The sequence below is a fragment of the Poromitra crassiceps genome (assembly GCF_964638095.1).
Source record: "Poromitra crassiceps genome assembly, chromosome: 21".
In the NCBI taxonomy this organism is placed as follows: domain Eukaryota; kingdom Metazoa; phylum Chordata; class Actinopteri; order Beryciformes; family Melamphaidae; genus Poromitra; species Poromitra crassiceps.
This window is the reverse complement of record NC_139638.1, coordinates 1208565-1220381: the sequence shown is the minus strand read 5'-3', so window position 1 is coordinate 1220381 and position 11817 is coordinate 1208565. Positions and strand designations below refer to the sequence as shown.

The 11817-nt window shown below is 38.8% G+C and overlaps 1 protein-coding gene across 1 annotated transcript; it reads left to right on the top strand.

The window, feature by feature from the left end:
• Nucleotides 1-7252: 7252 nt before the first annotated feature.
• LOC310795684 (uncharacterized protein) lies at nt 7253-11374 on the top strand (the record flags this gene model as incomplete). The annotated part of the gene is made up of 6 exons (XM_083657753.1): nt 7253-7317; nt 8062-8083; nt 9252-9327; nt 9825-9908; nt 10313-10409; nt 11167-11374. The coding sequence occupies 6 exons, from the start codon at nt 7253-7255 to the stop codon at nt 11204-11206; spliced, it is 384 nt and encodes a 127-aa protein (XP_083513879.1). The 3' UTR covers nt 11207-11374.
• Between the last annotated feature and the right edge of the window lie 443 nt (nt 11375-11817).

Here is an 11817-nt window from a genome sequence, read left to right as displayed (position 1 = left end):
AGTTCGTTGCGGTTTAGTAGGCTATTGTTTACGTGCTGTGACAGTATCTCCACGATGGCCGCGGCCACACGCGTCCCCTTTTGATGACGCGCCGTGCAAACCCTCTATAGCAGGCGAGAGACTGACACGGCCGGAGACGCAAGCCAGTTGAGGGTGGAGGAGTTCACAGCAGAACTTCCTCCAAAGACACCAATTATGAGCAGATAAGTAATGACACACATGAACATTTGCATGTTACAGCTGTTTGACAAACCATTGTTTTAGTAAGAGAATCACACACTGTATACATTATGTACATGTAATGCACACAGAGCAAAAGTACTTTTGCATTATTACAATACTGTTGGATAGAAGTTATGTTTTTTTTTAGGAAAAGGGATTATTTAGCCTGGAAAAAAAAAACTCTTATTGCCAAGCGAAAAGGTAAATGTTTGTGAACACACTGAGATTTCTCTCCCCCCCCCCGGTGCAGCACCCTCCAGATAACCACAGTGCATAGCGCACACACATTTCCCAAGAGGACTGAGAGAGGCAGAGACAAGTTAACCCTTGTACCCCACTGCCGCGGAATCCTCAATTTACTATTGGTCCATCTGATGGACCTTAACAGGTATCGTGTACTAATTTATAAATATTAATTTAAATTTTTAATTTTTTTACTGTTTATAATTCATTGGTAACTTCTTCCCTAATACCTCATACCAACATTTCATACCTATTCGAATTTTAACCCCTCAAATGCCAGTGTACAGTAAGTACAGTAAAAAAAAAAAAGTACATAAAAAAAAAAAAAGTGATTTTTTTTCCATTTCCATAAAGACAAACTGGCTTTGGGTCTGATATTATGGGCAGGTTGGGGTGTTTTACAAAAGTCACCACTGCAAGATGCCTAGTATCAAAGATTTGCAGGCATGATGTCACAATAGCTATGACATCACTAGCCTATGACATCATCAGTGATGTCATGAGATGATTTTTTGTCAATAATATGTCACTGATGACATTACTGATGATGTCACAGACATTGTGACATCATCAGTGGGTTTTTGTATTTTTTGTGATTTTTTGTAAAAATAGTATTTTTTCATATTTTGAGCCAAAAATCCAAAAAGCGCATGTTTTGGACTTCCAGCCATTTTCCCCAAAAAACACAAACGAGCTTTAGTCCAGCATCTATCCTGGTCTAAAGGCTTCAAATCAGTAGTGTGGACTGTCAAATTCAGTTTTCTAATATTTTCCCATTTTTGGCATAGGAATCAGTTTTTTTTACATTTCATGTAAACTGTATGGAATTGATTGCTATGCCAAAACTGGGGGAATATGGGGAAATAGGCAAACACAGTAGAAACTACAATTTTAACCCCTTGAGTCAAGGTGAGATGTGTAACATCAAGGAAATAATGATTTTTTTGAAAAATTTGCTGGAAGTCAAAAAAAAATGTTCTTTTTGTGCAAAATTAACATTGAAATCAATGGGACAACTATGCAATGGACCTTGAGACCATGTAACTCCCCCAAAATTTCTACCAACTCCAAGGTTAGATATTAAGGTCAAAGTTCAAGGTATTTGGTCCAGGATGCCCGCTGAAATAAATGAAATAAATTAATTTTGTGAAAATTTGCTGGGAGTACCAATAGAGTGGTTTCAATGGAAGTCAATGGGTCCATCAGATGGACCAGTAGTAAATTGAGGAGTATTTTTGAAAATAGGTCTTAGGAGCGTATAAAAATGATAACTATGATTGATTTTTGTCAAATACCCCAAAAAAAATACCTAGCCTTAGTTTAAAACCATTTACTCAAAAACTGTCGAAACGGCCCATACGCGAACGCAGGAAAAGTCCATCAGATGGACTAGTGGGGTACAAGGGTTAAAGGGTGTCTCTCTCTAAAAATAAGTATATAGAAAAACTGCTAAATTAAAATTAATTGATACATGCGTTATATAACGCATCTGTCAAAGGGGGTAAGCAGCTTTTGTTTTTGTGTCTGTTTTTTGTTTTGTTTTTAAGTTTTTGTTGTTGTTTTGTATGTGTTTGTGTGCCTGTGTGACTGAGACAATCAGATTGGACAAGCAGACTGAGATAAGCAGATTGGACAATCACCATGGGACAATCGGATCTCCAATGCCAGATGCTGAGATCCAGCCCCCCCCCCCCCCCCCCCATATCCTTCACCAGTGCAATTAGCTTAGGCTTTGCACACACACACACACATGCGTGAGCTGGACCACAGACGGTTTCCCCATGACGAATCGGATGCAGAGAGTCGTACTTTGCGTGGTTTGTGTAAAAACTGTGATCATGTGTATTAAAAAAGCGTTTTGGAGTCATAGGAGACAGGGGAGTGTGAACACAGTGTGAATGAGTGATGTTTGACGGTGAAAGGTGTGTGATCGTTGAAGGCAATGTTATTGTACACCAGTTAGACAGGAGAAAGGGGACTCCAGTGTGACTGGAGAGCGGAGAGGAGGACAAAGACTTGAGACATGACTTGGACTTGTAAGATGATTTGTGAGCTGATAGGTTGCGGGTTTGTTTCCCGGCTTTTGAGCAGAGTACATGCCAAAGTCGACTTGGGATGTATGTCTGCCGGATGCTTGGAAGGGAACCCAAAACATAGAGGTTAATCTGACTATGTGCTCTGTAGGTTGAGTAAATTGTGTATTGTAGTAGGGTTGGGGGTAATTAATCAAATTGTGTGTTAAATGAATATAAACATATTCTAAACTACCAAGTAGGGCTTAATTTGAATGTAACCTGTAGCAAGTTAAAGGTTTCAGTCTTCGATTGGATGAACAGGAGGAGCCATTACCAGAAATGTGTAAACTGTGTTTTTAAGAAGAGAAAAAAAATATGCCAAAAGTGTGGAGCAATAAAAAGGCCATTGACCTCTGACACACTTTGTTTATGATATGAAATCCTGGGTAAATAATCATGCTTGATTTGATATTAGCATAACTAAGAGTTTGATTTGAGCAAATGATACATTGTAACATAAGTATGTATTAAGTATTAAGTAAGTAACCGAAATGAAGGACTTATTAATTGTGATTGTGAACACATAGGGAAATTTTAATCTATATAGATGTGTGAGATGATACATTTTTTTCTAACAAGTTAAGGATAATAGTTATGTTAGTTTTCTTTGACTGTGTTTGAACTTATAGTTTGTTATCAATAATTTATTTTTAATATTGATAATAATGATTTATTCTTATCAAAAGTGTGGAATTGTAATGGCAAATTATCGATCAAATGCTTATTGATTGATTAGTTATTAGCTATGGCAATTCCATGCTGTATTTAGTGAACTGTGTTCTTCAGTCATTGCAGGAGATTGCTGTACAGAATAGTTTCTGTGAGAACATATGTCTTGTTTTGGGAAGTGTCTATGGGAATAGAGGTTCCTGTGGGAACCTGGGTCTTGTTGTGACTATAGACTGGATTTGTTATGTATTCTAGTGAACATCAGATTAACTATGGACGTCATGGAGAAGTACTGAGTTGGAGGGAGGTTGAATGAACGGATCCAGAAGAGGGCGGGCGATAGTTTCAGTATATGATGTGAAGTAAACAATAATGCGGGGCTCTTGCATTGTCAAATGTAGACAAGAGGAGACCTCCGTGCACGGAGAGATGATTGTGGAAATAAAGAAAACCTCCTATGAACATTTAAAACGGATATTTCATTATTGATGAATCGGCAGGACATTGCAGTGGAATTTTTCCTCCACAGATTCCCACAGGCTGAAGTTTGACTTCTTTAACAGTTAATTACGTAATTAACTGACGATTAACTGTTAATTGACGGAATATGCATGAGAAAAAAGCATCTCATGCTTGAGTGCCCAGGCGCATAGACTGCGTCAAATAGCCCAGGCTGAGAAATACGTGATTGACTCCAACCATTTAGTTATCCTCATGGATATTTCAGTGGTGAGTGAAATTAGTTGGATAGTGATACAGTGATAATCTGGGCCAGATCTGACTCGTCATGATATGACTTGAGCTGGCCCCGATTGGGCTCTCTCGATTCGTCCGGGTCCGTCCGTGCTTGCTGGGCAGTGATTCCCACAGGCTGAAATTTGACTTCCTTAACAGTTAATTACTGTACATTGACGGAATATGCTGAGAGAAAAAAAGCGTCTCATGCTTGAGTGCAGCCCAGGCGCATAGACTGCGTCAAGTCAGCCAGAATGAAAGTAGGTCGTCCACTTTAGCTCTTTGAAAATAAAACCCTCGTTGTAACGTTAACATTTTGACTAATGCTTTACAGCCACAGTTTCACTCCATATGTAATCTTAACATCACGAGTATTTTGATACAATGTTTGCGACTTTGTTTGTTGAAATAATACCTTTTTCTCCTCCAACCCAACGTGTAAGGCTATTTACTTGTTTAAATTACATTATTTTGAAAGTTTTAACAGACCAGTATGCGAGCTGCAGGGCCAGCTCGGCGAGCTGCAGGGCGGGCGCGGCTGAGGTAGCGACTAGGAATGGAATGCCTAGTAATGCCAAAATTCCCATAATGTACGATAATTTGATCATTTTGTGATACTTAGTTGTAATCAATATACTAATGGATATTACGTCTGTTATACATGTCTTCTCACAACGTCTTTGCAGCCAATCATGCTTCATGCATTCATGTCCCTTACGAAAAAGTCACATGTAATTCACATGTGAAATCTTCCATTTCACATGTGAAAACTCACTTTCACATGTGAAACGTGCAATCTCACATGTGAAATGAAATATTCCACATGTGAAAATATAATGTGTGTCAAAGTCACATGTGAAACCTGCAATCTCACATGTGATTATGCTTTATTCACATGTGAAATAAAAACGTTCACATGTGAAAGTATAATGTGTGTCAAAGTCACATGTGAAACTTGCAATCTCACATGTGATTATGATTTATTCACATGTGAATAACATTTTCCACATGTGATAATTTTACGTGTGTCAAAGTCACATGTGAAACGTGCAATCTCACATGTGATTATGATTTATTCACATGTGAATAACATTTTCCACATGTGAGAATTGAATGTGTGTCAAAGTCACATGTGACACATGCAATCTCACGTGTGATTATGATTTATTTACATGTGAAAGACATTTTCCACATCTGATAATTTTATGTGTGTCAAAGTCACATGTGAAACATGCAATCTCACATGTGATTATGATTTATTCACATGTGAATGACATTTTCCACGTGTGAAAATGTTATGTGTGTCAATGTCACATGTGAAACTTGCAATCTCACATGTGATTATGATTTATTCACATGTGAAAGACATTTTCCACATGTGATAATTTTACGTGTGTCAAAGTCACATGTGAAACGTGCAATCTGACATGTGATTATGATTTATTCACATGTGAATAACATTGTCCACATGTGAGAATTTAATGTGTGTCAAAGTCACATGTGAAACATACAATCTCACATGTGATTATGATTTATTCACATGTGAAAGACATTTTCCACATGTGATAATTTTATGTGTGTCAAAGTCACATGTGAAACATGCAATCTCACATGTGATTATGATTTATTCACATGTGAATGACATTTTCCACATGTGAAAATGTTATGTGTGTCAATGTCACATGTGAAACTTGCAATCTCACATGTGATTATGATTTATTCACATGTGAAAGACATTTTCCACATGTGATAATTTTACATGTGTCAAAGTCACATGTGAAACGTGCAATCGCACATGTGATTATGCTTTATTCACATGTGAATAACATTTTCCACATGTGAGAATTTAATGTGTGTCAAAGTCACATGTGAAACATGCAATCTCACATGTGATTATGATTTATTCACATGTGAAAGACATTTTCCACATGTGAAAATGTTATGTGTGTCAAAGTCACATGTGAAACATGCAATCTCACATGTGATTATGATTTATTCACATGTGAATGACATTTTCCACATGTGAAAATGTTATGTGTGTCAATGTCACATGTGAAACTTGCAATCTCACATGTGATTATGATTTATTCACATGTGAAAGACAATTCACATGTGATAATTTTACATGTGTCAAAGTCACATGTGAAACGTGCAATCGCACATGTGATTATGCTTTATTCACATGTGAATAACATTTTCCACATGTGAGAATTTAATGTGTGCACTGATAAAACAAAAGCATGCAGCTTTTCATTCAATTTTAATTGTATCCACTCCAATAGCTGAAAATTAATAATTTGATAATCTAATATAAAGTTTTTTATTCATATTTATGGTTGAACCATTTTTTTATTGTCGGATACAACGTAAGTGATTTAATTCACTTTGGAGTTTTCGGTGTTGCCAACAGGGGGCAGTGTGACTTGGTGCGCTTCTCGGACGGACCCTCTTTGTTTTTACAAGCGGACTCTCGTTGGCTTCCTCATTGTGATGAGCGGAGCTGCAAGTAAACATAGCACCTTGTCCGTGTCTCATTCCTTCTCCTGTTTTTACAGGTTGGTAAAGTATTAACACTTGTACAACTGCACATACACGTTGCTTAACATGTAAACTAAGTAGTAGATCGATTTTGCAAGTGTAATGACTGCATTTAGATGGTTTTGTGAACAAGTAGAAAAACGTTTTTGTTTGTACTGTAACGTGATGCAAAATGGCGCCGGCTGTAAACGTTTCTTTCTAAACATGGTAAAAGCCAAACAGGTCTTAGGTTTTAAGCTCCAGCACATTTCGTTTTTGGTAAAGCATTATTGTTTTGGGAACACAACTGTTTTAGTGAATATGTGGTGATGTTAGTTAGAATTTAGAAGCACTGTTAAAAGTTCGTTTTTGTAAGTCAGCTCATATGTTCTCATTGAAATGGCACAGCCATAGTAGCAATGTGTAGTTGCTAGTACTGTTAATTTCGTTTATTTCTTTGCACTATGAGAGGTTAAAACCTAGAGATTCTGCATTTCTTAGTAGCCTAATGTGGGAATGTAGTGGTAAATGAAACATTAGCTAACTTTATAGACTGAATGAGGATTTATTCATGCCTTAGTACACTGATTTAACTCAGGAAATGGAACATGGAAAATGTTTGTTTATTTTGAATGTGAATAAGATTGTGACTATAGCCTGTTTTGATGATATTTTTGGATATGATGAAAATGTGAATTGTTACAGTAACATTGAAATATGGAAACAAAATACAAAGAGAAAGAAAAAAAGATATATTTTGTATATAAAAAAATAATATAAAATAAATTGTGATGAGCGGAGCTGCAAGTAAACATAGCACCTTGTCCGTGTCTCATTCCTTCTCCTGTTTTTACAGGATGTTACCTGTTTATGGGATCTCAGCCCGAGACCTGTAACAGTAGCATATGTCAGGCCTGTCATGTATTAAAATGCAGTTTTCTTGTCTCAGCGAGCAACAACGCCTGGATGGCGACATGGCGCATGTTATATATATTGTCTGCATTGCGTGCCAAATGTTAAAAAACAACTGCTATGGTTTGGTTTAGGGCATCTAACGTTTACTGCATGCTAGCCCCAGCTGCACAGAATAACTTGGTTTGAAGTAGCTAGGCTATCACGTTAGCTTAACCTAGCGTTACATGGTTTGGTTGAAGGGCTTTGAAGGAAATAAGACGAGCACTCGTGGTTGAGGTCATGGTATTGTTATCACAGTTCGCTAGCGTTAGTTAGCTTAATGTTAGTTGTGTGGGAATTGCTGTTAGCTAGCTGTTAGCTAACGTAAGCTATGCAGCATGTAGTAAGCCTGCCATTCATAGATACAATGCTTTTTTCTTCCTCCGTGAGCAACAGTAGTCTATTAGTGCAACGTTAGCTAAGGTCTGCATTGCATGCTGCTAACAGTGCATTGTTTGACACAATTGTGCCATGAAAATGCCTCCAGCACACAGAAAATAAAACGTGAGCTAGCTGGCAGCTTCCCATGCTAAGGAAAATATGTGGAAACATAATCTGGCAAGTGCTGTTTGTTACTTTTATTGTTAAGGCCTGACTTTGTCAAAAGTTAGCTTGCTAAAGATTGAATTTTCCTTTTCTCTTGCAGTGCAACCTCTGGATACATTGTGGTAAGTTCTGTTAATATCATAAGGGTTGTGGTTCTAAATCCCCTCTAATGCAGTGTGCTGCCTATAGTGTAAGTGAATGTGTAGCTATACTTGTTTTATTCACTGTAACAGGGTTCCTTGAAGTGCTTTGATTTTGAGGGGGGGATCAAGTACTGCACCTTGAAAATAGCCTATTTCCAAACCAAGTGCTTGAAAGAGTACTTGAAAGTCTTTAAATGTAATCTTGTAATGTGATGTCTGTATGAACCCTGCTGTAGCTAGCTTTAGCTAAATAATTAGCAGTGGTGCCCATCATATCTATCCCCCTCTGTCTCTATGTGGCCATTTACACCTGGCATTAACATGTGTTTTCTGTGATCAGATGTGATCAGATTGCAATCGGGTAGTGCTTGACCACTTGAAAGTAAGGGTGTAGGCTAAACGTCCCCAAGACAGAGTGAGGATGGATACACACAAGCATCCAGTGTCTGTTCTATCATAGACTGTGCTGTACAGCAACTTTCTTCAAAAATATCTGGATCTCTAATATTTGCCCTATAGTACTTTTGGATACGAATAAGTGTGTGTGTGTGTGTGTGTGTGTGTGTGTGCGCGCATTAACATTGAAACAATCATTTATGTCCAGTGTCCAATCCGATTTGACAAAAGATAAGCATGTGTGTTTTAATTTTACATGAGTTAATTAGATTAAATAAAATAAAATGCATTTGGTTCAACCGCAAAAAAAAATTACGTAGGCTATTTTTTTGTTGCCAGATTTCACAATAACACATAAAGGTCCGCGATACCGTGAAACCGTGGTATTTTTGTTCAAGGTTATCATACCAATATCAAAAACTCATACCGTTGCATCTCTAATTGTGACCACATTGAACACAAGTGTACATGCAATGCATCCTCTCAATCCACATACAACAACAGTCACTGCAGTTTTTCTACTGCTCTATGCTATGGAGCTTACCTGATTTCAATGTGAACACTGGAGATACATTATTACCAGGTGTAAATTAAATCAGGTTAATGTGGTCAAGCACTATCCGATTGCAATCTGATCACAGAAAATACGCCAGGCGTCAATGGCCTCTATCCCTGTCTCTGCCTCTCTCTCTCCTCTGTGTCTCTCTTTCCTCTCTCTCTCTCTGCCTGTGTCTCCCGTCGTCTCCTGAAGCCACTGCCGTCTCCACCACCACCCCACCCACAAAGTGCCGGAGCGGACTGGGACCCTGTCCCCTCTCCCAACAACGGTAGGGTCCTTATTTAGTCCTTACAAAATCAGCACATGGTTCTCATTACATTATTTTGAAAGTTCTGCCCGGCCCTCAAATTTAAGAGAATTGGGTCTGGAAATTCCTTGCAAAGTATTTGAATTTGATTTTTAGGAGGTATGAGAACCCTGCAAATGTGACTAAAAAACAACAACATTCAAATAGGCTCTGCAAATATAGTGCAGATGTTCTCAGCATAGTGGTATACAAAGAAGCAAGGATATTAATTTAAATACACAAATACTATATAATATTATTTAGTCAAAAAAATAGATTTGGAATAAATACATTTATCTATTTATTTTTTATATTTTTTTATATTTATTTTTTGCTACTTTGACTCTGATGCGCTGCAGTCTGATCTCAGAAAAAAAATGCATGTTAGTGTCAGGTGATAATTACCTCTATCCCTGTCTCCTTCTCTGCCTCTCTACTGTCTTTCCCTCTGCCTCTGTCTCTCCTGTCGTCTCCTGAAGCCACTGCTGCCTCCACCAGCACCACCCCACCCCTTCCCCATGAAACGGCGGAGCAGCCTGGGACCCGTGATCTCTGTAACAACGGTATGCTAATGTTTTCAAGCACACTATCGGATTGCAATCTGATCACAGACAATGCATGTTAGTACCATCATTTGATGATATAAGTTGAAAAACTTAAATGGATAGGCCACTTTTTGGGGAGTTTAGCGAATTTTCCATATCGCCCCCAATAAACATCGATATACACGTCTTCACAGCAACTGTCCGTGCAGTTTGGAGGGTCGGGGTGTGCAGTAGTTAAATGGACAGCACTAAAACAGGACCAAGCGGATCGCGGCTCAAAGTCAACAAAACACAGTGCCTAAAATATAGTGTAAAATAAATATTCTGGTCAAGAGGTCTGTCTTTTTGTTTTGTTTGTTAACTTAAGTTATTTAATTTAATTTACCTTGAAGTAAATTTGTATTTTGTTGTTGTTCCAACAGACCAAGTGCAAGCTGTGTTCCCAAACACCAGTGAGGTTCTAATCAGACAGTGCATGGCCCAGAAGTTGAAGGATGTGAGGCAGTGCGACAAAGAACAGTAAGTTTCTCTAGTTTTCTCTATCACTGAAAGTGGGTGTAAAACGTATAGAATGTAACCTGACCTTAATTCATGCTTATATTATATTGATATATCTTAATTAAAATTGGCGGTGTCTGTCACGATTGTGATGTCATCAGTGATGTGATAAACATTTTCCTGCCTGAGGCTAAACTCGTGGGCGTTCTGAGCATGAAGGGGTGGAGGGGATGTGCCACAAGGCATCATCCTCTCTGCCGAAAAGCCATTAGAAGAAGGCTAACCTTGCATCTCCAGGCTCTCTCTGAAAGGAGAAGAGCCGATCTGTGCTCAATTAGTGTTCTGGTCTGATATCTGGTGTATCTCTCTGCCTGTATCGCTCTTTTTTCCCCTGCAGTGTTAGGGTTGTATTCGTTTCATAATAGAGCTGTAATTGTAGTCGGGGCGTAGGGGCACAGATTCTGTTGTAGCATTTTCTGTTGGATTTATTGCATCTCCATCCATTATCCATGGCACATTTTACAGCATCTGTTTTAGGGCATAGGGTGTTGCCCAAAATTCTGAGAATGTTGCTCTATGCATCATAGATTTTGTGTAAGTTATGGGACCATTTGTGAATATAAAGTCCTGAATCAAATGTTTCAGTTCACAGCCGGACTACACTAGGTTTGCCTAGTTTTGGTTGTAATACCCCAGTATGTTTGTGAAATTGCCTTGATTATTCTAATGATATTAAAATTTTCACAGGGCTATTCTAATGATATTTAAATTTTCACAGGGGAACCAACAAGATCAGAAGACTTGTCAGCGGCAGATAAGGTGTTCCTGAAAGGGACATGACACCCCCAAGTTCTGAAGTCTCACAGGAAGCTGTCCCTGAAAGGGACATGACAGCCCCGGTGTCCACCCGCTATGCCGACCACTCGCAATGCCGACCTTAGGTTTAGGCGTGGGGGGTGGGAGAGGTTAGGTTTTGGGTTAGGGTCTGGGGGAGGTTAGGTTTAGGCGTGGGGGTGGGAGAGGTTAGGTTTTGGGTTAGGGTCTGGGGGAGGTTAGGTTTAGGCATGGGGGCTGGGAGAGGGGAGGTCGGAACAGCGAGAGGTCGGAACAGCGACATGGAACCACAGCCCCAAGTTCTGAAGGCTCACAAGAAGCTCACATGACACCCTAGCATAGTTATTACAAAGGGATAGGCCACTTTTTGGGGAGTTTAGCTCGATTGCCATATCCCCCCAATATACACTGTCTTTACAGTCACTCTCGATGCAGTATGGAGAGAGGGGTCATATTTAGCGATAGAACGGTACTGCCGTTCAAAGGCAACAAAACAAAGTGCCAAAAAGCTCTATGTACATCTTGTGACTCGGGTACTAATCCAAAATGCAGAAAAACAATTTTTTGAGGTAAATAAATATTTAGTAAACATCGC